The 27,933-nt window shown below is 39.3% G+C and overlaps 1 protein-coding gene across 2 annotated transcripts; it reads right to left on the reverse strand.

Moving 5' to 3' along the window:
- ppp2r5ca (protein phosphatase 2, regulatory subunit B', gamma a) lies at positions 1 to 27,933 on the reverse strand. 2 transcript variants are annotated; one of them, XM_085440826.1, is made up of 16 exons: positions 27,623 to 27,933; positions 27,462 to 27,527; positions 26,398 to 26,548; positions 11,113 to 11,312; positions 8,462 to 8,572; positions 8,248 to 8,340; positions 7,941 to 8,071; positions 7,797 to 7,856; positions 7,452 to 7,560; positions 7,157 to 7,210; positions 6,804 to 6,974; positions 6,578 to 6,705; positions 6,098 to 6,199; positions 5,860 to 5,932; positions 4,372 to 4,488; positions 1 to 2,581 (listed from the first exon to the last, which is right to left on the reverse strand). In XM_085440826.1, exons 1-16 carry the CDS (start codon positions 27,776 to 27,778, stop codon positions 2,447 to 2,449), a joined length of 1,857 nt encoding a protein of 618 aa, XP_085296952.1. In that variant the 5' UTR covers positions 27,779 to 27,933; the 3' UTR covers positions 1 to 2,446. The 2 variants fall into 2 exon arrangements, with proteins under 2 accessions (XP_085296952.1, XP_085296951.1); XM_085440825.1 differs by lacking the exons at positions 26,398 to 26,548; positions 27,462 to 27,527; positions 27,623 to 27,933 and adding an exon at positions 18,940 to 19,106.

Consider the following 27,933-nt stretch of genomic DNA (forward strand, 5'->3'; position numbering starts at 1 on the left):
CATGGTTGAAAATATATATTCAAATAATCTCTTTATTCATTTGAATTTTTACACCACTAAAGACAGGGATAGGTTCACACAATGGGCATGGATATTTTTCAGTTATTTGATGGAGGAGGAAACTTTTAATAAAAATAAGAGCCATTTCCTAAATTCTCATGATGCTGAAAGTACAGCCAAAAAGAGGAGCAATAAGACGGTATGTGCCAGATTGACTTCTTTCACTTGCTATTGATGTTTTATTCTGTACAGAGGGACAATTTGTACAAAATTAATCTAGATATATATATATATATAACACTACATGAAACAAGGTAAATCATATATACAATATTAAATGAAGCATATAGTACAGGTGACATACAAAAAGGACACTTTAAGTTATGTTTTGGAAATAATATGTTAAAATTAAAAGATCTGAGAAGATCCTGCAGAGAGAACAAGCCACCAAATCGTTTTTAAATCATCTCTTCTCGTCACGGTTGACTTGTTTTTCAGCACTAAAAGGAAACCTCCGACCTCTGACTCAAACTCATTAAAATTCATTAAAACATCTCTCCCAGCAAGCAGGACTGTTTCATAAACAGAAATCAGTTTGGTGAATGGCATTCCTCCAGGGTAAAAGGTACATGTTTAACATGGTAGTTTTAATTTACATCTTTTTGCATTCAAGCAAATACAGTATTAATACAGTTAACAAGCCAAGTCACAATGTCAGTTTATTTTCAGCATCTGGTATTTTTGCGGCCGTTTCACGCCGGCGTGTTTCAGCGCGGAGCAATCCGAACGGCCGGAAAAAAGAAAGAAAAAAAAATAATAAAAATCCAGAACTTGACATCCACACTATTAACCTCCAGAGACAATACAAAGAAATACAACACATCGAATATGAAGACCTCTAGCAGACCTTGGTTTAAACAATGGTACTGACTGGAAAATATTTCCTGAACTTTTAAAATCTTCCTCGCTGAGAAGGACACAAATTATAAAACCTACAAACTAGAAAAGTGAAAGTAGGACTGGTAGCAAAACAAACATGCTACGTCTTTACATTTGGTAACTCTTGTGGTAGGGCTTGAAAAATCAAAACAAACAAACAAAAAAATCGGAATAACTTCTGTTCGATAATAAACCAATTCCATATTTAATTCTTGGAGGATATTAAACCAACTTATTCAATAAACATAATGAGCAAATGTTCTGAGTAATGCTAAAAACCAACAAGTTGAGTTGCAGGTGTAAATTCTCTATTCAACACAGGAAAAACTCACCCTCTATTGCATTCCCTTTACATTTTCCCCATTTATTTTATATAAATATATTCATACCCTATCTTACATCATCACGTGAATGCACCATGCTCTGCATTTCTAGTCAGCAGGCACCTGTTACATGTGACTGAGAGCTTACAACACCTTGCTACAACCAATTCCAACAATATAGGCAGCAAATACACAATTTTCATGCAGTACCATTGTTTGAACTGTAGGCTTCACCATGGTCTGTTTTTTTGTTTTGCTTTTGTTTTGTTTTTTTAAATATTGCCAATGAATGTCAATTAGCAAGCATACAAAAGAACGGCATATGGCACAAAACAATAAATGAAAAGTGTCAAGATGTCCACAGGACAACTAAGTCTTTACTATCCATCTTTTCGGGAGATTGCAAGGCTAAGGACAGGCCTCAGTTTGGTCTTAAGTGGAAAAAGAAACCAAAACAACAACAACAAATAAAAAAAACAAACAAACCCCAAAACACCAGTGACTGGAAACAACGTCAGGTGTCCCTGCTAAAGTCACAGATACAAACATGAATCGAACAGAACACAACAGTCTTGGCACTGACAAGATGCGTGTTACAGCAAAAATAAAGAAAACATACAACAGGTAACAGAAAGTTGCATCTTCTATCTGAACCAATCGGGTCTGTTTTTGTTCCCTTTGAAAGAAAACAAAGAAAAGACTAAGAGACGATCCTCAGACGTTTAGTCAGGCAGTTCCTAATTTTTTGTATCCATCCATTGTGAACACATTTGTAAGAAGGAATGAAGAACCTGTGTTGTGCTGTCTGTACTCTCAGGTTCCACATTTACAGTGAGCGCACCGTGACGTGAGAGGAGAATGGAAGGTGAACAAATGAGGAAAATGATGAGAAAATACGAGTCTAAAAGTCACACACATATACTACTACTCCTCTTCAAATAAAGGAAAAAAAAAAAAAAAAAAAAACCTGAGAAAGCAGAAATTGGAGGGAGGTGGATACAGGTTTTCTGTGCTGGAGCAGCAGGAATAAGGAAAACTAAGTATTCTGGGGGAGGGGACTGACAGGAGGGATGGAAAGCCCAGCTTGGATCACCAGTGTAACTCTGGCACCCGGGCATAAAAGATGTCCATGGCTGTAGAGTGTAGGAGGGTTAGTTGAACCAAGAGCCAGCAGATTGTGGGACCTAGAGTCCATCGTGGGTGGTCAACATGTCTTCAGCTCTGCGGTGGGACTCCAAGGCTTTTGTGGTGTAGATATCCTGAGGCAACTCCGATTTGCGTCGCATCATGGGTCGCTCTTTCCGCTGCTCATGCTGCAACTGTTCGAATAACAGAAAAGAACAATAGCCGAAAAGTTGGGCTCATTTTTATTTTCAGGATTATTAAATAATCTTCAGGACAGCGACAGATATCATGATCCAAGTTACAAACTACACAATAGCTGAGTTAAGATTTAATGCAATATACTTTACACAGTTTTTAGTCATTTGCATAATACTGAACTCTAAACTACCATCACAACACACACACACACACACACACACACACACACACTTTCCAGTAGTCTATTGTAGCTAATAATAACAACAATGATACCCCAATTCCAAAATGTTGGGACGCTGGGGAAAATGTAAATAAAAACAATGTAATGTTGCTGATCTCACATTTCACTCACAGTAGACTATAGAAAACATATCAAATGGAAAAAAAAAGGATAATGCTAAGAAAAAAAAAAAAAAAAAGTGACTTGTTTTTAATTTGATGGCAGCAACACCTCAAAAAGTTGGGAGAGGGCAACAAAAGGCTAGAAACTTAGTGGTACTTCAAAAGAAACAGCTGAAGGAACATTTAGCAGCTAATTGGGTTAATTGGAAACAGATCAGTAACATGACTGAGCATTAAAAAAAAAAAAAAAAAAAGCCTCTAACAGAGAGGGTTGTTTTTTTTTGTTTTGTTTTTAGAAATAAAGATGGGCACATCTGCAAAAAAACTGCATCTACAAATTGTGAACAATCTCAGGATAATTGTCCTCGTTGTAAAATTGTGAAGACCTTGGAGATCTCATCATTTATAGTGTATACCACCAAAAGATTCACAGAATCTGGAGAACTCTCTGTGTGCGAGGGACATGTCTGAAGATCAACACTGGATGCCTGGGATCTTTTGACCCCTCAAGCAGCACTTCGTTAAAAACAAACATGACCCTGCCATGAAAATCAGTGCATGAGCTCAGGGACACTTCTACAATTCACCGTCTGTGAACACAGTTCTCCGTGCCAGCCGCAAATGCAGATTAAAGCTTTATCATGCAAAGAAGAAGCCATATGTGAACATGATCAAGAAATACTATGGTCTTCTCTGGACCAAAACCAGAAAACTGCTCTATGGTCAGACAGATCGAAATGTGACATTCTTTTTAGAGAACAGCTTGCACATGTGAAAAGGCAATCTCAATGTTAAAAGAGTAACAAGTGGTCAGATTCAGAATATGTCTTTCAGTAAAGGCCTTGCATATTTCAGCAAGACAATGTTAAACCACATACTGCATTCGAATACAACCGCAGCTCATAGTAGAAGCTGAACTGGCCTGCCTGCAGCCTAAACGTTTCACCAACTGAAAACATTTGGTGCACCATGAAACAAAAAGACAAACAAACACACAAAAAAAGGAAAAGACAAAAAAGACCCAGGACAGTAGCTGGAATCCTATAAGGCACAATAATGGGACAACATTCCTCTCCTGAAAGTCCATTAACGGGGTCGCCTCACATTTACAGTTTTAAAAAAAAAAAGAAAAAAAAAAAAAGGGAGGGGCTACAGAGTGTTAAACATGGCCCTCTCCCAACTGTCTGAGATGAATGATGTCTACCATCAAATAAAAAAAATAAAAATTTTCTTAACATTATATTTCTTGAGTGTAAATACTTAATATTTTTTGTGCTCTACCGCAAATAAAAAATGGGTTTATCTGCATTTTACAGTTTCCCAACTTTTATTGAATTGGAGTTGCAATAGTAATAATGAATAAAACTGCTATCTGTAGCTAGTTGTGTTTAAAGTATTTGGTAATTTTAAGGGGAAAAAGAGACAGAGAGAAAGTCAGGTTTACCTGAGTTGCGCCCTCCTCAACTGTCTTTTTTAACCTCTGAACATCTTCTATCAAAGGGACATCCGTCTCCATTGCTACAGGACTATTGAGGTCAGAGGAATGAACATAGATAGAGAACTATGATGAAAAAAAGAAACAAAAAGAATGGAGAAAAGACTTTCAGTTGCATGCAAAGAAGAATTAATCCAAAAGTCAGTGAATGATTTAGAAAAGGAATAAGAGTGTGTCGGAATCAAAATGATTGAAAACATTAAGTAATGATTTTAGAAATTTGAGTTTTTACTAAGGAAATATGAAAAATATTGTATCAGATTTAGAAAATTAAAAAAAAAAAAAAGATACTAAACTAAATATTTGATTGTACCTGAAGCACAATGAAGCCAAGTCGTGCTCTTTGGGGTGGAAATGTTACGTTTTTGCTGAGTGTATCTGGGAAATATACTCATTCATATTAATACCAGCTCTCATGGCTATGTTGTAAATAAGCTACAGCTAGCAGGTGCTTGTAGCAACTACCTTAGCATGAAACCGCTAGCCAGTCTTATGCTAAGCTAATGTAATCAGATGCTAGTTTTAGTTCCCAGTTTAGTCTAAAGGTATAAAAGTGATATCAATTTTTACACTTGAATGCTGAAATATTCCTTTAATGACGCCTAACAACGAAACACCATCGTATTTCATGCTGATTTTAGTTTTAAAGAAATTATTTTGGATTCCTAACACCACATTTCTAGCCAAATTAAAATGACTCCCATAGTTTTTAGATCTCTCGTAGAAGGATAGAAATTCCCAATTCAACCATTCACCACAACTACACACTGTTCCTCAAAGATCTTTCCACTGTTACTAGTGGTATTACTAGGGAGGGAAAAATGAATCTCTAAGCTGGGTTTTAAACAAATACCACTAAACAAAACCTCAACAGGAAAGAACAGAAAGGAAACTACAATTCAGCAACACAATTTTACACACAGGACACGCAGAAAACACACCTGGACCCAAGTATTTGGACAGTTTTACACATTTTCAGTTTTTCCTTTAGGCTCTGTGTTTCGGTAATGACATCACAGATGGTAAAATAAATTCCAATGAATTGGCTTAATTGGAGTGTGTATGCACTAGCACAGAAAGAACATTGTATTTGACTGTTTTAAAACAGTCCATTCACTCAATCAAAACCATTATTTTTACAAAAAATGCTAGGGGTTTAAAAGGACAACCTGGCCTTAGTTCTTTATGAGGAAAACATATGTAGCATTTGTTTTTAAGCCATATTATGCATTTTGACTTCAGTTGCATATTATGAGACTGAATCTGGTCCTTGAATTTATTATTATTTATTTACCAATTTACCGGCAGCACTTCAGCACAGAGACTATCTGTCCAAACAGTTAGGGTCAGGAGTGCATATCATATAGTTTGACACACAAACAGACTCACAAACAGTTAAGAAGGGATTGTGCTTAAATAACTTCACATACTGCTCACCTGTGGATTTGATTTGGCGAGGTTCTCAATCTTGAGCCAAGCCTCTTCGCGTTCTTTTGACTTTGCCTTTTCCCTGTTTAACAAAGCACCAACCCTCCTGTCACTAAACGGTTCCAATCCTCTGATTAATGTGAAATCCAACACAACAATTCATCTGCAGCATTAAGGCTTACTGTAATTATGCCCCACTTCAGCATCGCTTTAAAAGACTGAAGGAAGATGAGACTTTGATGCTTACTTGTTTTTCTCAGCCCTGTACTGCTGTGTGCAATCATCAAAGAGCTTTTGATTCATCTCCATGAAAAGCTTCAGAGCGTTGTAGATGAGGCCGTGGATGGTCCTATGAACACAAGGAATAGGTATTGAGAGTCAAATAAGAGCAGCAGCATTTGTGTAAAGGTCACTTTTGCCCTGGAGGATCAAACCTAAAATTATTACTACAGACAGACTTAAAATTTAAAACATACATTTTAAACAGGTGGCATTAAATGAAGCATATTGACAGAATGAGTGCAAACATATATAGGGATTACGCGCCCTTTAAGCCAGTTTTAATTTGAGTCTAGAGTGATGTGAATAGAGTTGAGATATGAAAGTTCAGCAGATGAAAAGTAACTGAGGGAAATATGTGAACTACTGTGCCAGGCATCATGTCAGATTGATGTTATGTGTAATCAAAAGTACACACAGAACCATCTCCACACGAGATGCAGCTTACTTGTTCCAGTGGGTTTTTGAGTTGCGGTACAAAGCGGGGAACATAATTGGCAGAATCTTTGCTGCGTTGTCGCTGATCAGGCTCATGATGTACTCGTTGTTCCAGTAGTACAGAGCTCTCTCGGCCACCTAAAGAGAACATATACAGTGTTTTTTAGGAGTCACAGCCACTACAACTTAAGCACTTCTTTGCAGGGTTATGAAAATTGTGATTATCCATCCGGTACCTGGAAGTGGGGGCTTGAAACACATTTGGCCAGCTGTCTGAAGAGAGGCTCTTGCACCTTAACAAACTCAGAGGGCTCAATAACATCCAAGATCTCCTCCAGCTCATTGAGGAACATCACTTCCTTGGGGCTGTGAGTCTTCGGCCAGTACTTTAGTAGAGCCATTACCACCTAAATAACCAATCAGGAAGAATAAACAGATAGCAGATTTGAGCTTAAAAATAAGGAAAATACACTGAAATAAAAACAAGGCATCACAGTGTAAAAATCAAACAGGCGCATAAATTACAAAGTTTCGACAAACAGCATAAAGCTAAATGAGAACTACCCTAGCATGTTTTTATTAGACATACCGGCTCAGTTAGAGTGCTGTCCTTCTCCAAAAACTGCACCACGCAGTAGGCCAGCTGCAATTCACAAACAAATACATTCATTGGACAGTCAAAGTATCTGAACCAATGCACAAGCAAATTAAAAGGAAAGGGGACACGAGTCGACTGGCTGAGACATGTAGTGACTGAATGACCTGCTGCTCTCATGAAAAGAGGAGTCTCTACACAAATCATATAAGGACAAGAAAATATGTATACGTAAATATTTTTTTTAAAAGTTTTAATTAAAAATATTAAAAAAGCTTGTATGGCTTACCTGTGGATGGTAGACACTGAGTGATTTGACTTTGTGCAGAGGCAATAAAACCTTCAACAGGAAAATCTTGTGCTCTTCTTTTAGTGGTAAGGCAAATCCATTGATTATGCTGTCAAAGAGGGAAAAAAAGAAAAACCCATTAAAGAATCATTAGAACATCTAAAACACTGTCTGGCATGATGCAACAGCTTGAGAAGAACTTACAGCCTTCATATTCAGAAAGCTTTTACATTTAGTTTAATGTGTTTTGTACTAAAATAAAAAACAACAACTCAGATTTCATAATAAGCACAAGGACACCTTGTGCTTATTATGAAAGCCAAAGCTCGCACACCAGCGCCATACCTTCCAAGTATTTCCAGTAGTTCAGCTATACCGTTATGGTGCTCTGTCTCATAGATAAACCTGTAAGAACAAGTTCAGACTTGTTCAGTAGCAATAAACAAACTCTTGATAAAGGAGCAATTAGCTTATCCAAAATGAACTCACCTATAAAAAATGTTATTGATCTGTTTTCTGATGTATGCTCTCAGCCCCAGGAACTTTCCATAGATCCTGTGGAGGGTAGTCTTGAGAAAGTCTCTCTCTCTGGGATCCTCACTGTCAAATAGTTCTAGGAGCTTTGAGAGATGAAAAGTGAAATGTTAATATTATTATTATTATTATTATTATTATTATTATTATTATTTATTTTGCTTTACAAACTTTTTGGTTACTACCATTCTCATGATTTATTTTTAACCACATGATAGATTTTCAGAGTTCCGTGAAAAAAATATTAGGCCCTCTTTTTTACCTGCATAACAAACTTCTGGTCGATGTATTTCTTCGCTATGTTTGGCTGGAAGTCCGGCGATTCTAAAAACCTAAGGAAAAATTCATAGACGAGCTGCAACAGACAAAAGCAGAATATATGCAAGCACATTATAATCAATCTCTGAGTGTCTTCTAGGTTAGAAATAAACGTTTTTCGACTTGTGTGTAGAAAACTGAATGAATAAAATGTCAACCTGGAGGTGAGGCCATGCAGCTTCAAGTGTTGGCTCATCCTCTTCAGGATCAAACTCTGCTCCAGTTGGGTTGGATGATGGAGGCAACGTTCGAAACATATTCACAGCAAACTGAAACAAGTAAAAAGGAAAACGATAGCTTACTGTAAATGTTTATGTTTACTGTAAATGACTGCATGCAATTTAAGCAGACTTCCATTTGTCGTTTTGTTAGGGAACGATATGAACTACAACTTTAGGATAATAAAGAGATATTTTTGACATAAAATATTGCCCACCGTTAAACTAAACATAGTTATAAAAGATATTTCAAATAAATAAAAAAGAAAAAAAGACTGATTGACCATAAAATATGTTTTCCTTCTAGGTAATGGTAGCTTTGTCCTTGTAATTGGGCCCCAAGGGTTTAGCCCACAATAATCCAAGTATCTTGTGTTTCTGGTCTCTCAGTGTCAACTGACTCCCCTGTGGGCTTCTTCCCCACAAAGCAGATCATGGGACAGTGCAGGTGGCCTACTAAAACACTGAGTGCCTTGTTAGAAAAGACAGGCTACAAGGTAGATAGACTGTCTGCACTGTGCTGTGCTGCACTGCACTTCAACCAATAACCAAGGGCACTTTCTTCATTTTAAGATGAAAAAGAGAAAAAAGACGAGGGAAAAAAAAAAACAAAAAAAAAAACAAAAACAAGAACAAAAGCCACAAATAAAAAGAGGGCACTGCATTTTATGTAACCTCTATATGCATTTCTGAACATTACAGGTAATCTTTTCAAAATGGGAACAAAGTTATAAAACTCATGAAACAACTGAGCTTTATTCTCTCAAACAACAAGTGAGCGTAAAACTCAAATATTCTGTTTTGTTTTTATGCTCCATTTAACCGAGTTAAATGCTTTATTGTTGACGTGAACAGATGAACGCAACTGGATACAATAATTCACAATTATATTGTTTCCATCATAAACAATTTAATTTAAATTCATATTTATCATAAAACACCGACAACTCAACAGGGCCTTCATTCAGACAAATGAGCTGGCTGACAATGGTGTTTCCATGTTATGTTCAGCTCTTTCATGTACATCAAACAATGAGGACTTAATGAGCAGTGTTATGGCCCGTCTAGGGGTGGCCAGACCACAACATAAGGGTGATCCATCCTCGTCAGACCACAAGCAGCAACATCATTATCAGAAATCTGATAATGATGTTTAATAAATCATTATCAAACTTTACCAATTGTGGTAAAGTTTGATAATGGTTTATTTACAATATGTTGACTCGTTATTAAACCAAATGATAGCAACTTGCCTCCCCAACTAAGAAAAACATGACAAAACTATAATCAAACAAAAAGGCAGTCCATCCCTAGGTGGACAGGCGAACAGCACTGGGCAAGTGATAAAAGGTCTGCTGGTTGGGATGAGCCTAGGATGAAACAGCTTTATTTTGTGGTCTGGCCACCCCTAGATAGGCCATAACATATTTGGGGGCTCCTCCGGAAGTTGAACCCGGGACCTGTCACATTGCACAATATGAACTAATAAACGGTTAATTTAACTGAAATTGGGTACAAGTCAAATAGACATTAGACCACCAACCCGCTGAATAAATATACAGATTGACACGCCTGTAGAAATAAGGAAAAGGTTACAAATAATGGCCGATTACTGGTGAATACATTAACCCTATAATGTAACCACGTACAATGCAGGTCTTTACATGTTACATTTTGCTTTCAGGAGGAAGTGGATTGCGTAAACAAACATGTAGATTACGTGTTTGGCATAATGCTATCAAGCAAAATGACAACAGTTGTTGTCTGCGGTGGCGTGACGTGCAATAACATTTCTGGGCAGGCAAATCTCAGGATGTGGTGGATCCGCATGGAATCGAATATGTGTGGTGCTCACTTACTTACTGATCAATTAGTGCATCTCTAGTTAGCACAATTCCTCCTGTCATAACAATCTTGTTTTACTTTGATTCTTTTTAAAGGTTAAGTTGCTGCTGCAAAAAATGAGAAGGCCATCCTTTCATTACTTCCTAAACAAACCGCTGTAGCTCCTGAAAATATAAAATGCATCCCTCTGTGTGCCAAGAGAAAGTCCTCTGCTGGAAAAGACCCCTTTTAATGTAAGAGCTTTCATGTGCCTTTTCTCTCTCATTCCCAGTGGCTTTAACCTACTTCATTCTTTTAGAAGAAAAAAAAAAAAAAACTCATACAAGTGATGAGAAGAGATTTTCTTGTTTAGAAAAGGCTTACACATCAGTAATGCAAAGTTAATACTAGAAGAAAGCAAAAACTCAAATTTACGCCTTCAACTTAGGATGCTTTCTTTATATATATTTTATAGTGTTAAAAAACCTCACATTGCTCGTTTTTTACTAAGTCATCAGTAAAAAAACAAAACAAAAGAAAAAACCTTTCAGTTTCCTATCTGGAAAAACAAATACTGGAAGAAGCCTCCGTAAAAAACATTTAAAACCCGGATGAATGCAAAAAAAAAAACCAAAACATGATGTACTACACAAACGCTCCACTGAAATCTTATTGGAAACATTAGCAGAGTATCAATATTTTTAGCCCAAGTTTCTGCCTCATCTTTAGCATTAGGGACAAACCTAACTCCCTTCAGCTCTACTGACCATGTGAACCACCTCCGGGTAGATGGGCTCTGTGATGACGTTCCTGTTGTGGGTAATGTACTCCACCATTTCGCTTAGAGCCGCCCGCTTCACTTCCTTCCATTTCAGGTCACTCAGTGGGTCAGACAGGAAGTCAAAAAGAACGCAGCACTGTCGCAGCTTCTGGATGAAGAGCTTCTCCTGTTCCGCAGGGGCCACATCTAAAGAAACATGGAGAGGGGAGGAAAAAATTAGGTGGGTGAAGAAAAGGCAGAGGGAGAAGAGTCTTGGGACAACTGAACGAGTGTTGAAGGCTGAAAAGTGGTGATGAAATAAAGTGGTTGAGAATATAGAAGAAAGGAGACGTATGAGGGTGAGTGAGGGGGTCACAAGAGAAAGGAAGGGAGGCGGTTTATCTGTCAAGGATGACAGCTAAAACTGCAACATGTAAAATGGCAACAAAGTGAAGAGTAGCAAATGAGTCACGAAAACTGAGGGCGCTGAGAGAAAGACTAAGATGGTTAGGCTAACAGAGCAGAGCAGAGCAGAAAAGACAGGATGGAGGATAGAGGGAGAAGGATTTGGGAACTAGGTGAACGGTCACACTAACCATTTCACACACACTGAGAGATGTCTAAAGGAACCTTAGCTAGTCATTACATTTGTCCATGGTGGTTTGAGGACTCTCTGTTTTGCTTTGATTCCAGCTGAGCTCAAGAGCACAGGCTTACAAACAAACAACCTTTGCCAAAGTGCACACTTCACACATGAAAACCCAAGGAGGAAATAACCATTTTCAGTGCTACCTGCTCATGGGGTGCAGTAATAACACATAGTGACACCATAATTATGTAGTTACTTGACACAACTTTGATGTAGCCCATTTCTTTTCCTCTTTTATGATGTTTAATGTTACCTTTGAAAGTCAGAACTGAAGAAAAGTCTTCACAAAACCCCAATGCCAACAGAAACCAGCTGCTTATCCAAAAACCATAAATGCAGACCAAAATTCTGAAAACAGAACTGTATTTTTTTAAATATTGTAGGCATCTACAGTAGCAATACATAAATAAATAAATAAAATAAACATACCTAGTTACTAAAACTTACAGTGGTATTAGATATTCACTTGCAACCTTACTGATGCCAATAGTGGCATCTTTGCTTCCTCCAGCTGACATACAGCAATGCTGCAGTCAGGGAGGCACAAAGCTCCGCCCCCACTAGCAGCTGAACACTGAATATTAGCATAACTGGGTGAAGCATCTTAAAGACCGACAGCCTGGGCTCTAAAATAATTTGAGAGGTCAGTAAAGCTTCCATTTCAACAACACTTAAGTACTAAACATTATCGGGGTGGTGGATACATTAAAATTAACCATTTAACTATTAGCTATTACTCACATGAGCTGCCTCTATCATTAAGGCAGCGACTAGTGGCTATGGCTAATAATAAAGTGACCGTTTATTACTGTTGAAGCTAGGCAGCAAACTAGTCTGGCATGATGCAACAGCTTGAGAAGAACTTACAGCCTTCATATTCAGAAAGCTTTTACATTTAGTTTAATGTGTTTTGTACCAAAAGAAAAAACAACAACTCAGATTTCATAATGCCCATGTGCAACACTAATAAATAAATGTTAAATAACAGCAAAAAAATAATTATTTGCCTAAAATGTGGTCTGTCTCTCATAAGTCCTTTTTTAAAAAAACTTTTGCCTCTTAATTTAGTCTTTTTTTGTAACCCCATGTGGCATCACAAATAGTATTTTTTTGAGTATGAAGTTTAATGCAGTCTAATTTAATATACACGATGAGCAACTTGCAGTAACACAGTCCTCTGTTCAAACCCAAGATCCCTGATCTGTCTTTTCTATGTGGTGTTGTCGTATTCCTTCCCTTCTTGTGTGGTTGTTTCTGGAGCTCTTTTTTTTTCAGAACCATGATAGTTAAATGTTGTTGTTGAAGTGAACTTGAACAAGAAGTCAGGGATTCATAAATGTGACTTAACATTATTTAACTCATTCACTGCCATTGACGGCTATAGACGTCAATGGCAGTGAATGAGTTAAGTGTCCAACTTTTTCAACAAACAAATAAATGCACCTTAAAATACCCCCATGCCCCCAAAATACACCATATATGCTGACAAGCCTAAAAAGAACTAATCAGTGAAGGTGAAGCCTTGACTGAGGGCTGGCACTTAAGACTTGGATGCAGCCTGCACTGGGGGAGGCTGATGACGCTATGGGTGACTAGAGGTACATCATATATATGCACAGCAACGGGAGGGGGGGAGGGGGGAATCCCATTTGTCTTCCATGAGTGTACTGCAACTTGTGGGCTTAGAGCTTACTATTACTGAGATAAGCAAATTAGGTTGTGAGGCAAATTATGATTTATGAATTTAGCAGAGGACTAAAATGAGAAAAAGGTGTGCATATGCACCAACCAGCTACCAGCTGATAACACTAAACTGAGCACTGCAAACTGGTTACTTGAAATCAACATATAATCATATTATTCTGAGATTAATTAATTCCATCTGGTCTCATTATGTTTTTCCATCTCGTTTTTAATTACAATTCAATTAATTAGCAAATAAACAAACAAGCAGGCAATCATTGCGACTCGATAGACACTTAGGAGGAAACAGCTAAACATATTCAGCTTTGCCCTACTTTTACTGAACCTACACAAAGAGCGACTAAGTCAACAGCACACTATAGAGGATGGTGCACATGCACGCGTGCACACAAAGCCTGTGTGTGTCACATTCTTGCAAACAGGCAGATTCTAGGTAAGAAGAGAGATCTTCTATTCAGACATAATGGAGACTTGGCTCGGACACACAAATACACACACACACACACTTCTGCAGTGTCAGTTTCAAGTTGGCCAATTTATCTTGATGACAGTAACAGATTGGGAATTCCAGAGGAGAGGGCAAGTGTGTGCACAGCCATTATCAGCCACTTCCATAAAGATTTGGCAGTCGACGGGGCTGTCAATGGAAATAACAAGGAATGAGAGCTTCATCCAAGATATACATCTTTTTTCATTATCCCGTCAAAAGCAGGTGAAAACCATTTCCCAAAGTTGACACAGCGGTTTTTTTTTTTTTTTTTTAGAAAAAAGCCTGTAGACTAAACTTGAGGAGCAGCATTTTAAACTCCCAATCTGAGATAAGTGGAACTGTAAGAAGGCTTAAATTAACATTTATTATCTTTTTAAGCACCAAAGTCCTTAAGTGAACCATTTCTATCTATAGCCTATAAGAACTGTGTTGTAACATATTTGGTAATTGGACCTGCAGGACACAAAGCTGTCCAGGGATGAGTTGCCAGGCTTGTGGCACTCCTATCCGGTTGTTCAGTCTGACGTCACTAGCCGTGTCTGGGTCTAAACTCCGCTGCAGGTCCATATATCAAACGATCACTATGGCATTACTGAGAGTTGAAAAACTGTCTAAAGTCTTTCATCTTTAATAAAATGATCAGCGTTCTGCTCTACCAGGTGTAACAATTGAGTTTAGCATCCAGACATCCATGAAAACGGAATTTATGACATTTAACGGAGTTAGAAGTTAGCAGGGAGTTAGCTCGCTAGCTTCTATCTAAATACAATATAGCATGTCCTGACTGCGGGGTTTTGGAAACAAATTAAAACGTACAGCTCTGCTATCACTTCCAGCATAAATGAAGACAGAAAACTAAACAGCAGTGACGTTTGTAGGGTTACTGAAGTTGGGCTAGCTGGTATATAATGATTTGCTACGTGACCGCTAGCGACATAGCTATGTTAGCATAATATAAACAAGCTAACTTTTTTTCCACTCGATAAAAGTTAACGTGAGTTTTCTCGGTGGTCAGGAACAAATGTAATCGCATGGCAGGATGCTGTAAAAGGACCAAACTTCAGCCAGGAGAACAACTGAGATAATCCATCCACAATACGAAGTTAGTCATTCATATACTGCTGCATGGTCTGGGCTGTAGTTACATCCTAAGGTTTTAAAAACTGAGCTTAAATAAATGATTAGCGGTAATAAAAGCCGAGGGAGGTCAACAGGGATCACTGACTGTTTTAGGAGCTTTTTGAGATCAAATAGAAGAAAATACATAACATTAAACATGTTAACAACACAAAAGCCATATTAAACGCAGACTACTTTAGACCCGGAAGTAGGATTCGTCGCGTCATCACTGAACAACCGGATTACATAAGCCTGTCTGTCTGTCTATACTGTAAAGTTTCTGTGCACTCCTAATGTACAAACCACGTTGTTGTGTAACACATAAAAAGGCCCAGTGTTGTGGTCTCAAAAATGATGTTAACCATAGTGTGACTTCTATTAATATAACTCATAGAAGCCTTAGGTGGGAAGAAGCATGTGCATGAACACACAAGCCCAAGCATCATGTTTTGTGGAGAACAGAGAAAGATTTATCTTAATACCCCTCAATTCAATCCAAGATAATAAATAAGTGGGAGTCACATTGGAGCCATAGTCAATACGGTTTCCTCTGTAAATGGGTCAAATGAACAGCTGCTAGTCTGAAGCCGGGACGGGTTTGGCAACCTGCCTTATTGACGGTACGATATGATCAATGTAAACACTGACCAATTACTATTTATAGCACCACAGAAAGAAACTGTGTCATAGGTGTGACAGTGTAGGAGGAGCCAGTTTGGCCACTTTCTACCATTTCAACAAATTTGAATGGGTTGTAGGCAACACCTAAAAATACATCCATGATATAGATGCTGTCAAGTGCAGCACCTGGATGAAGGTCCCTTTTATTGTTTGGTAACAGTTAAAAGATATGCATCATTGACACCCTTGAGACACATTTATAGCTCGAGCTTCCACTGTGACTAATAATGGCGAGGAGTGCGTCTCAGCGCTTGCTGTTTAAATAATGTCTGACGAAACAGACAAGGAGGCAAATAAAGTTTCACATATAAACATAGCTTTGGATCGAGCACCATGTTCATGTTTTCAGAATATTTGAGAGACAAAATGTATCATCACACATTTCATTTGTTTACTTTGGGCTTATTTTTCACAAACTAAGCACATAAACCCACATTTCTGTCAAAGTACTGGTGGAGTGCCTAATTTACCATTGTTCAGCTAACTGTGTCAAAGTATAGTGTGAATTTAGAGCTGGGCGATATGAGATTTTTTCATATCACGATATGTTTTTTTCATTTCAGGCGATAACGATATCTATCACGATATAAGCCAAATAACTATATTTGTAAGATTTAAATGTGCCGTTGCTCACAAGTAAAATGTGAAATAATCAGCAGCTTGTTTTTATTTAAATATTTATTTCCCATAATAAGTTCAACAGGGTAGATGTACTTAAGGAACATGAGACTTTTTCAGATAAATAAAGGCAAATATTGCAAACTACACAAAAGGCAGCCACTAAAGCGTTTAAGTTTCAAAATAGAACAAACGAAACAGACTAAATTGTCAATTCCACTTAGAAACAAAATATTAATTCTAAAAATAAATCTTAGTTTGTTTTACAGAAGAACAGACAAAACTGACTAACTTTTGTCAATATCAAATAAACTGAGAACTAAAAGGAAATTCTCAATCTCTCCTTGTTGTATAGCTTAGCTTTTCAAACAGTTTTAACAGTTACTTTAGTCTGACAAAAGCCGAATGATGAATTAGCGCTTCCAGTCAGAGACTGAGGCTACGTCCACACGTACACGGGTATTTTTGAAAACGGAGATTTTCCGTTTTCGTTTTAAAAAAATAATCCCGTCCACACATAAAGGCAGAAATGAAGGAAAACGCTGCTGTGAACATGCCAAAGCAGCAGGTGGCGCTAGATTCCTAACCGTGCAGAAATGCTGGCCAATCAGAAGTCTAGAAGCCTCGGTGGGAAAAAGTAAACAAAGCTGGGGCATAGAAGCAGAACCGAGTCGTATGTGTGGAGGGACAGTAACTGTGTGTATATGTAAGCATTTAAACACTGCAGAGAGTAGAATTAACAGTAACAGTATTGTAGAAATTCATTTCACCGAAACAATAACGTGGCGCACAGTGTGACGCATGCACCAGTTCATTGTATTTCCAGACTTGCTTTCGGCACAATTTACAGTGCACGCTACTCTGTTTTTTGTCAGACTTGAAATAGCCGAAATACCTTCACACTACGGAACTTCTATGGCTCTTCCGTTTGACAATCTCTCCGGCATTGGAACCATCATCTGTTTTCTCTTCGGTCACGCTCGGTTGATTTTTCTAGTCGGCACACTCATTTCCTCCATTACGCGCTGGCTCCATTACCCGCTGGCTGCTTCCCAAACAAACACACGTGCGGCTTGGCACTTGTGCTGTACATAACAAGTCACGCGACGTGACGCTGCGGCTGTGATTGGTTCGGCTCTGCGCTACTTAGTTTGGATTGGCTGACCTTTTTTTTTATTTTATTTTTTTATTTTAAGAGGACAAGAGCGGCGAGGTCTATCGCGATAGCTTAATTTCTCTATCGAGTAAAAGTTATATCGCGATACATATCGTTATCGTTCTATCGCCCAGCTCTAGTGTGAATGCATTTGCTCTGCTAACAATACTTGTAGTGTAGTGCGTGGAAGGCTCAGTTAATCTTCTAAGACTAGGCAAACATAGATGCAAGTCTTCAAGTCTATCCCCGAGATGAGTCACCATATGCATTTACACACCTATACAAGTGTAAATACGTTTTTTGTTTAGTAACAGAATAAGTATCTCACAAAAAAACGCAAGAGGAAGAACTGAATTGAAACACAGCAATTAGCCTGATTCATTCATATGCCAAGCGTGAATGGCAATCAGTTTCAGCTGGATCGGGATTAAATTTGCAAATGCTGGGATAAGAGATGTTTGATCTGAACACGGCTGGAACGATGGACTCACAAAGAGAAGAAACAGAATGAGAAAGAAAGCCCGATTGTACCACAACACTGTTGTCATTCAAGGCATTTGCCTCTTTGGCTCAATAGAGAGTAATCAATAATTGCCTAAGGCTTCATCTAACGCTGGGCTGCACCCGGAGTACAGTGGTAACAGGCTGGCCCTTTCAGACATGACTGAATACATTGTACAGGCATTAAGAGGCAGAGTCCGATGTTGTAATCCTAAAATATTGCTGCTATGCTCTGACAAAAATGGCTGGGTCACAGTGTTTTGCTTACACGACGTGCACCCGTGAGATGCCTTCTGTTTTGAATTTCTTGTTTTGAGCAAAAGGTTGCCTTTAAGCATGCCACTGGCAAGCCGGTAACAAGGGAAAGGGGTGGGGGAGCTGGAGAAAGGGGTTGCAGCCTGCTGCAGAGCAGTGGCTGCCTATAGCCCACTCACTATAAGATGACAGAATACACTAGGCCAGTTAAGAGTCACCGAGAAGGTGAAGCCATCATACAATAGCTGACTTCCACTTATCTCTGCCTTACGGACAGCGATTACCAGCTGCACAACAAACCCAGAAATACACAATTACATCCAAACACAAGAAAAACTAAAGAAGAGACCCTTCCCTAGGCTATGACCTCACTTCCTTTGACATCACTAGCTTGGCGGGGGGATGGGCAGCTAGCTACTAAAACCAGATTTTTTTTATGTAGCTCCCGGATCTCACGGCTAACCACCGAAACATTAAAAAGCAACGACTGCTTCTCCGATAAAACCGCTCGCTTTCTAAAACTAAGACGCAATAAGCGTACACTAAACGGCTGACTAGCCAGGCCAGTGAAGGGGAACAGGAGCGCAGCAACACACATCTCTCTCTCGCTCTTCTTAATTTCCATAGGACAATACAGGAAGAATAATTTGTCCTTACATACCTCTGAAGTGCACAAGAGCCACCGGCTGAAACGGCCCATTGGAATTGGGTGCATCCACAACCATCCTGTCTCCAGATTTATTGCATGTCAACATCTAAACCTCAACCAGGAAGGCGATTCCACTCAGGGCGAGAGGCCAGCCTCCATTTTAGCACAAAAGCAGATCAGAAAATGAAGCTCTGTGCCGCTGGAGGGAACTGGCTAGGTAGTGACGTAAACAGCGAAGGAGCCAGCTGATTGGCTGAGTCCATGTTGCTCTGGCTCAATCGAGACGAGGACTGCTTCGAGAGAAGGGAGATGATTGGATGAGAGCTTGCATAGGAGGTGGGTCATACGTCGGATTTTTTTATTTTTTTTATTTTTTGGTTTTGCTCCTCCTTTCCACTCACTGCTCTCCTGTGACGCTCTGCAAAGCAGGCCCTGCTACAGATCTTAGATCAGATTAACTTGAATCTTTTCTACAGTTCAGCCATTAGCAGCGGGTTTGGCATAATCTGACTTAGGATAAGCAGCTGGAAATAACTTACTCTGAGAGAGAGAGAGAGAGAGAGAGAGAGAGAGAGGCCCTGGCTCAATCTTCAAAGTCTTTCATTGTTTCCTCCTGTCATTTCTCCTTGGTTCTTTATCAAAGGGAGCTGGAGAAGAGGGTCAGATGGGGCTCTGGATTCAATGAGCAACACAGACAAGCGGAAACCACATGAGAACTGAGACCTGGACGGCTCAGGGTTGAAACAACAGTGGTCTCCAGCAAGAAGAGCCACAGAGAGCCAGTGGAGGCACTGCACACAAGATGAAAGACCCATTTATAGCATGTAAAACAATGTGAAATCAAATAAATATAAATAAGATGAAGCTACAATAAAATTTAGTTGGTGCCTGACATACTTTGTGAAAGTGCCTTACGAATCCCACACTGTTCTGAGCAATGGCAGGACATACAGCATTATGTTGTGAGTGATGCCGGCATTCTTAGTACAATTAGCTGTAAGCAGGAAATGAAAGCGAGAACACAGAAAATTAAATGCATAGAGACACAGAATAGAAACTCCAAACAGCAGTGGTTTCCTGTCTCACAATTTACCTGATCAGACAAATGTTAAAGTTAATTAGAAATATGAGATAAATACTACATATCTGAGTATGCCATGTTCTACATTAATCTGTAAAATGTAGTAGTCGGCTATGCTTATTTCTTCAGTTACTGTTAATAACGTGACAAATGTTTTTGTTTGTGAATAATTACTTTGGGAATGTTTACTTCAGCACAAGTAATTCTTGCAGACACTGAATGATTAATCTGCATTTCATCTTTACATAATGAAGAGGCTGTCCTGCTTTTCATGTGATTTATCAGAGGACACAGTGAAACCACATTCACACCACAAGACAGACTAGGCTTTTCATAACAGAAAGGGCTTCACAAAGCCATTTTCACAGTCATTTAAAAACAAAGGGACCATGCTGTGTTGCAACAATGGACATAGTCAGACAATTAATTGGAATTTAATGAAGAGTCCAACAAAAAGGCCAAGATGTACAGTATGTTCCAGCTATCCTGAATCTCTTATTAGTCAGTGTTCGTCCCATCCTGATGCCACTTAATGAATGTTGGACACGTTCAAATAATGTACAAATCACAATTAAGCAAACATAGAAGAAAATGGATTTACTCTAAAGGACATTTGTTGCACAAAAATGTTTTATTTAAAAGACACGTATATTTTGCTTCCAATGAGAGAGACTTTGTTACTTTTACAGTGGTCTTGAAAAATAGTTCTTCGGGCATTTTGAAGGTCTTTCAAAGTTTTTTCAAAGGACCATTTTCAAAGGAATGGTCATGTTTTTTCACTAAGCCACTTAGCACTGACCTATGAATCATTCAAGCATAAAAAAAGCCCCTAACACAAGGGATGAAAAAGAGTTGTCCCCACACATAACAGACAACTTAGCAAAACACCCTGTGTTGTACCAGTGCCAAAGACTTCACGCCCCAAGGACCTCAACAGCTACAGGCCGGTGGCTCTGACATCCCACCTGATGAAGACCCTGGAGCGGTTGGTCCTGGCTCAGCTTCGGCGCCTAACAAGCTCATCACTGGACCCACTTCAGTTTGCCTACCAGCCTGGCATTGGAGCGGATGATGCCGTCATTCACCTCCTACATCGTTCCCTCGCTCACCTGGAGACCGCTGGAAGCACTGTGAGAATCATGTTCTTTGATTTCTCCAGTGCCTTCAACGCTATTCTTCCCTCGGTTCTGAAGGACAAGCTGGAGAACTCTGGAGTGGCCCATCACCTCACTACCTGGATTTTGGACTACCTCACTGACCCGACCACAGTATGTGAGAACTCAGGGCTGTGTGTCGGACAGGGTCGTCTGCAGTACGGAGGCCCCAAAGGGAACGGTTCTGGCTCCGTTCCTCTTCACCATCTACACTGCAGACTTTTCCCACAACTCCACCCAGAGCTTCCTGCAGAAGTTCTCTGATGACTCTGCAATAGTCGGCCTCATCACTGATGGGGACGACAAAGAGTACAGAGGACTGACCCAAGACTTTGTGGACTGGTGCCAGCTGAACTACCTCCAGATCAACGCCAGTAAAACCAAGGAGCTGGTGGTAGACTTCCGCAGGCACAAACATCCTCCACTGCAACCACTGAATATCCAAGGTATGGACATCGAGGCTGTGGACAGCTACAGGTACCTTGGTGTTCATCTGAACAACAGACTGGACTGGACTCATAACTCAGACGCCCTCTACAGGAAAGGGCAGAGCAGGCTGTACTTGCTGCGGAGACTCAGGTCGTTTGGAGTGGAGGGTCCACTCCTGAAGACCTTCTATGACTCTGTGGTGGCCTTAGCTATCTTTTACGGTGTGGTCTCTGGTCATCTCTGCCGGGGACAAGAAGAGACTGAACAGGCTGATCCGAAGGGCCAGCTCTGTTCTAGGATGCCCTCTGGACCCAGTGGAGGTGGTGAGTGACAGGAGAATGGCGGCTAAGCTGTCATCACTGTTGGACAACATCTCCCACCCCATGCAGCAGACTGTGACAGCACTGAGCAGCTCCTTCAGTGGGAGACTGCGGCACCCACGGTGTGGGACAGAGAGATTTCGCAGGTATTTCCTCCCCACTGCTGTCAGACTCCACAATAAAGACTTTAACTGATCAAACACACACATCCACACATGTGCAATAACACTAAGTGCAATAATCTTCTCTGGCATCGTTGTATTTTTACTCAGTTGTATATAGCATTTGTATTCTATTTTTATCTTATTGTATATTTTATTCTATTTTATTCTACTGTGTATAGTATTTTATTTTATTCTATTCTGTACAGTTGTGTACTGTATTTATTCTTATTGTATTCTAATTTTTGCTTCATAACTTTTGCACTGTCCACTTCCTGCTGTGACAAAACAAATTTCCCACGTGTGGGACTAATAAAGGTTATCTTATCTTATCTTTGGCATATCTCGCAAGGCTGTGCAATGTGTCCTTAAAAATTTTGAGGAAACTGAATAAATGGATCACAGAAGCAAAATGGCTTAAAAACTGTCTACAGTAGATGAAGCAAAGGCCTGACACAAGATGGGATAAATGCATCTGGTTCTTTAGTTGATCCATTTACTGTTCCCTAAAGCTTGATCAGGAATGGTCTTAGTGGAAGGGAGGCTGTCAATAAGCCATTCTTAAGGAAAAGAACAAGGAGAAAAGGCAGAGGTACACCAAATTACACAAGAACTGGACTCAAAATGAGTGGCAACAGTGATGAAATTTGACATTTTTGGTTCAAATTATTGTTAGTATGCATTCAGGCTCTGTCATGGTTTGGGGCTGCATGCCAGCCAGTGATGTTGGAAGCGTCTGAGTGGCAACAGTCTAATTTCTTAATCTGACAAACACACTCTCAGTGCAGTAAAAGCACACAATGGTACATTATCAGTCATGAACTGTCCTCCTCAGAGCCTGAACCTTAACATTAATGAAGCAGTGTGGGATCATCTTGGCAGAGAACCGAACAAAAGGCAGCCAACATTCAAAGAAGAGCTTTGAAAGTCCTTCAAGAAGCCTGCAGAACAATTCCTGAAGACTACTTTAAGAAATGACAAGAAAGCTGCCTAAGAGAGTTCAGGCTGCATTGAAGAATAAAGGTGGTCACACCAAATATTCACTTTCAAGTTTAATAGAATTGTACAAACTCTGTATTTGCCTTATGTACTGAAATTCCATGTATGTTTGCACATATTTCAATCAATCGCGACACCTTTTTCTCATTTTTCTAGCAAAATATATGCCTCAAGAGTTTTGCACAACACTGTATATTGCTTCACTTATAACTGAAAAATAAATGTCTTCATTATTTTAATAGGTAAAAATTTCTCTTGGCAAGTAATTTCTGCATTAGCAGGTACAACAGTAAGTTTGCTTTGGGTTCTCTGCACCTCATTACAGTGTGAATTAAAACTCATTGAAAAGAAGCACCCAGTGACACAGAGGAACATATTAAGCAATTAAAGCAAAGGCAGAGGCGAGGCAGGCCAAGTGTATTGCAGTTTTTATTCTTGTTGTTCTCTCTCTCAGGGGCCAAAGCCTCTCCAAGAGGTGCCATTACATTCCACAGCCATGACAACGGGAACCAGTATTTACTGAAAGCTGCCACTTACTTCTTGCAAATTGGACATACTCAAAAGCTTCAAATACCACTGTTACTCTATGGGAAATACTTCTGGTTTCTGAGATCTAGCGTATTAGTTCACTGTTAAAACTCCCACTCAAAACCCACAGCACAATTTATCCTATTAACATGTCTGATGGGTCAATTATACATTATGCCTCCCCCCTACTTCCTCCACTGTTGTACAAAAGTGTTAAAAACACAACAGTAAGCCATATTGTTGCACTTGGTGACACACATACAAAAATTGTCTTTTACTCAACAGATATACTATTTACACCTTTTTAGAGTCACAAGTCCAGTGAAGTCATACAAAAAGTAATTCGTTTGTTGAAAAAGAAATCTATTTGAATAATGCTACTTGTCTTATTCTCAATGTACAGTCAGCCATAGGGCAGTAAGACTTGAGATTATGCTAGAATTCAATGAAAAATCTCAACATTACAGCTCCCAAAATAACAGCTCTTTCATTTTCAGTCAAAAGGTGGCAGCACAGACTGGGCCATCTGTGCAAGAGGCTTCTGAAACACAAAGCTACTACTAAATGTTTTACTAACACCTGGAGCAACTTGCTGTTTACTCGCCTTCATTAAACATGCAACGTTGTCCTACTGACAAGATTTTGTCCATCTCACCAAATGAGACCATGTGAACCCACGGTTGCACTCCATGTAAGAAAGAAACAGACAAAAACTTTCATATATGCAGCAGCTCTAACACATGCATGACCTTTGTAGACTTGTAACATGTTTCACTTTTCATTACTCTCAAAAGCATACACACACAAACAAAATACATACAGGACTAAAGTAGTTTTGTCTGTAGTTTGTAGCTGTCTATTTTTATGTATTTGATTACTGTGTGAATTTATTGGGATTCAGTGTAATCTTGGGGCATATCTTATAATATAGTAATATAGAAGAAAACATTTAAATACTTTCCAATAACAGTGAAGAATATCAACCTAACCTCGGCTAAGCTCCTGCACATTGTCCTAATGAAAGACCTTCACAGTGAGCTCCTGCTCAGAGTAAGTCAGTAATTAATAAAGTGTGTGGGTGGTACTCACTTATTTTTTTTCATTCATTGATTAATAACTTGGTTTAAAAAATCTGCAATGAAAATGTGAACAATAATAATCCCAATCAAGTTCATGTACCGGTAAGTCAAGGTGTAACATGTACATATATCTTTTAGCATTTCCATTAATATTCACGTTAACATTTAAAGTTCTTTAGTCTCTGCCCTGCAGATGTCACTGATCTGGTTTTCATGAGCAGGTTTATTTGCAAGAACTCTCATTAAATCTCAGAAACGTGGGTGTTCGGGCCATTTCTTTAAGCTACATGTGGAACTCTCTACCTCCTCACATTCATGCGCTGGACTCATTGATATAATTTAAGACTGCTCTTCAAACTTTTTAAACAAGTTTATTCACTTTGATTGAAACCATAGCCATATTAGCCTTAGCCATATTCTGTTTGTTTTATTTAATTTATTTATGATACAACTTTAAATACTACTTTTAACTAACTGCTAAGCTATGCTCTGTCATGGTATATTTCAGGTTTGCTGTTTTAATTGTATAATCCCATTAAATGTATTCTTCTTCTTCTATTATTATTATTTTTTTTATTATTATTATTATTAAAAAACTCCCAATACATGTCCAATGTGTATTCAGTGCCATCAATATGACTTATGTAATTTTCACAGTCATCAGACAGCTTTATTGATTTGCAGCCATCAGATCACCTCACTGCAGGGTTCAAGAGAACATTCAGTAACAGAAACACAAAGCTAATTATTACTTTTCAAATTATCATTAGATAAACTGCCACACTCTGCCAACCGTGTGCGTGTCTCACTCCACCCCTGTCTGTGCTGCACGCCTCTATTGTTCCTTTGTAGTGTCACCCACCTCATCCAGGTATGAGAACAAAGCATAGCTGGGTATAGTTTACAGGAAACCACTTAGGCCAAATCCTGTCTGTAATGTGGGGTGTAAAGAAAGAAGCCATGAAAGATTGATGCAAATGTTCAAACCTCAACCTAATTCAGAGTCAGCATCCGTGCACTATGTACCAACTGAATCAGTCAATGCTGTAAATTGGCAAACTGACAGTGGAACATGCTTGCTATAATTACAGGTGTCTGTTTGCTGGTTTGTTTAATATTAATACTGAACTGACACTGAAACAAGTACAAGTCTCCCATCGCAGTTATCCACATGGCTTGGCCGGGCTGTGTTATAACATTAGCTTATGCAACATTGTTTATCTGACACGATTAACATTACGGGCCATGCTCAAGCTTACGTTAAATGTTTGATTTGGAGCTTTCTTTTTTTTATTGTTATCCAGTGGCCCAGATTCAAAGATTCTTTCAGTCCATTCGTTCAGTGTTATCTTACATGAGCCCTCCATGGTGGGTAATATCTGTTTCTTCCAGGTACGATTGCAGATACAGCTGATTGCACATCATTTGCATTACAGATAAAGCTGATGGGCAGTCTGCTTAGATATAAATTATGTAGTGAGACCTCAAGGTTAAAAAGATGGTTATGAGGATCCACCAAGGCTATGAATTGTTAATATGATTCCCTTCATCCATAATGGCCAAACGTGCAATCTAAGATAAAGGTCAGCTTGTGTTTTCCAGAAGAAGTGTAGCTTATCTCTGCATATAAGCGAACTGTAGTTGAGCTGCATTTGTAGAAGACAGGAAGAAAAGAAAGACAGCTCCTTTTTGGGATACTGTATACTGAAGGAGGCATACCGGCTAGCTCGGGTAGCTTGTGTAGTTCTCTGTTAGCACTGAGGGGGAAAAAGGAAGTGCTGAACCTCTTCTCCCTCTTGACGGCCGATTGTGACCCTGGCTGCTTTACCCTCATCAGCTGAGTTGCAGGAGGCACTTTCTTATTGGAGCCCTGCAGAAATAAGAGTCATAGAGGAAGGGCTCTTGTTACTAGAGCAAGGTAGGGAAAGGTAGTTCCTGCCCCGAAGGAAATGGCACAGGAATTATTTTTCTCAAGTGTCACTGCAGAGTCCAAGGGAGGGGGAGGGGGAGAGGGAGTAGAAGGGGCGAGGGTGTTGCAGTTAAGGCTCAAGTTCCTTTCTGAATCAGATCGGGCGATTCTCAATTAAGCAACCTGATCACAGCCGGCGGTGTGCTGTACTGCATCTGCTGACAGAGATTGTGATGGACCTCAGTGGATAGAATAATTGAACATAGATGGAAAGGATACAGCTGTCAATGGGAACACACAGCAGGTCCAGGAGTCAATCAATCAGATCTTTTCCGAACTCCACTCAACATCACCGATGTACAAATGACAAGGACAAAAATAGCCACGACGATGGCTGGTATTACATGCAGAAGTCAAACAGGGCACAGTGGGGGTAAAAATAGGGATTGAATGCAAGCATTTTCCAAAGAAAATAAAGTCATAAGATCATGCCACAGGTCACATGAGTAGGTTTGCCTGAATTTCACGAGGACAAAAAGCCATTATACTTGAAGAACACAAATGCAACGCTCACAGAAAGCAGTAAAAGCAGTTGTAGTCAAGATAGCGTTATAATATGTGCTCATGATGCATATGATATGCATGACGTCTGAAAACTCATAAATCAACAGAAAACCTCCTCTTTGTCACTTATTAATGCTGGTAAAGCATTTGAACACAATTAGTACAAAGAATTGCATAAATAAACAATAAGTAAAAGTATCAGAGAAAATAAAAGTTTTGGCCTACAGACATTAGATCCATGTAGTAACAAATGCTCAGTAACCTTAACTTTAGATCCTCGCTGGACAGTGAGAAGTTTAAAAAAACTTACGTCCTGGTCGCCTGCAGGCCCATTTTTACTCCCAGATTTCTTGGATCTTCCAGATTTGGAGGAGTCCTAAAGAGTGAGCATGGGAATTAATAAAAAGAAAGAAAGAAAGAAACAGATACATGAATACAAATATTCAGCATTCCTATCCAAGTCCACTTTACCTTTTCTTTTTTGCTCTTGTGAGGCATGCTGACATGGGAATCCCCAGTGTCAGCAGTGAAAGTGTGGCCACACACTGACAGCAGGCTCCTGGTTAAAACACGTCTGCTCGTATACACTAATAATGAGGCTTCCACGACTGACCATTCAAACACCATGTGACTAAGTCGGAGCCGCAAGCAGTCATCCTATTTCTACGACGGCTGCACAGCACTACTCACCCTTTGTAGAGATGTAGTTAACAACTGAAACAAATACGGTCTATGTCCGCTGTCAACACCCAACTTACTCTGGTCATAGCTGCACTTTCCAG

The sequence above is a fragment of the Copadichromis virginalis genome, linkage group LG19 (assembly GCF_057382275.1).
Source record: "Copadichromis virginalis isolate Kocher_CV1m ecotype Utaka linkage group LG19, C_Virginalis_male_GT1.1, whole genome shotgun sequence".
Taxonomy (NCBI): Eukaryota; Metazoa; Chordata; class Actinopteri; order Cichliformes; family Cichlidae; genus Copadichromis; species Copadichromis virginalis.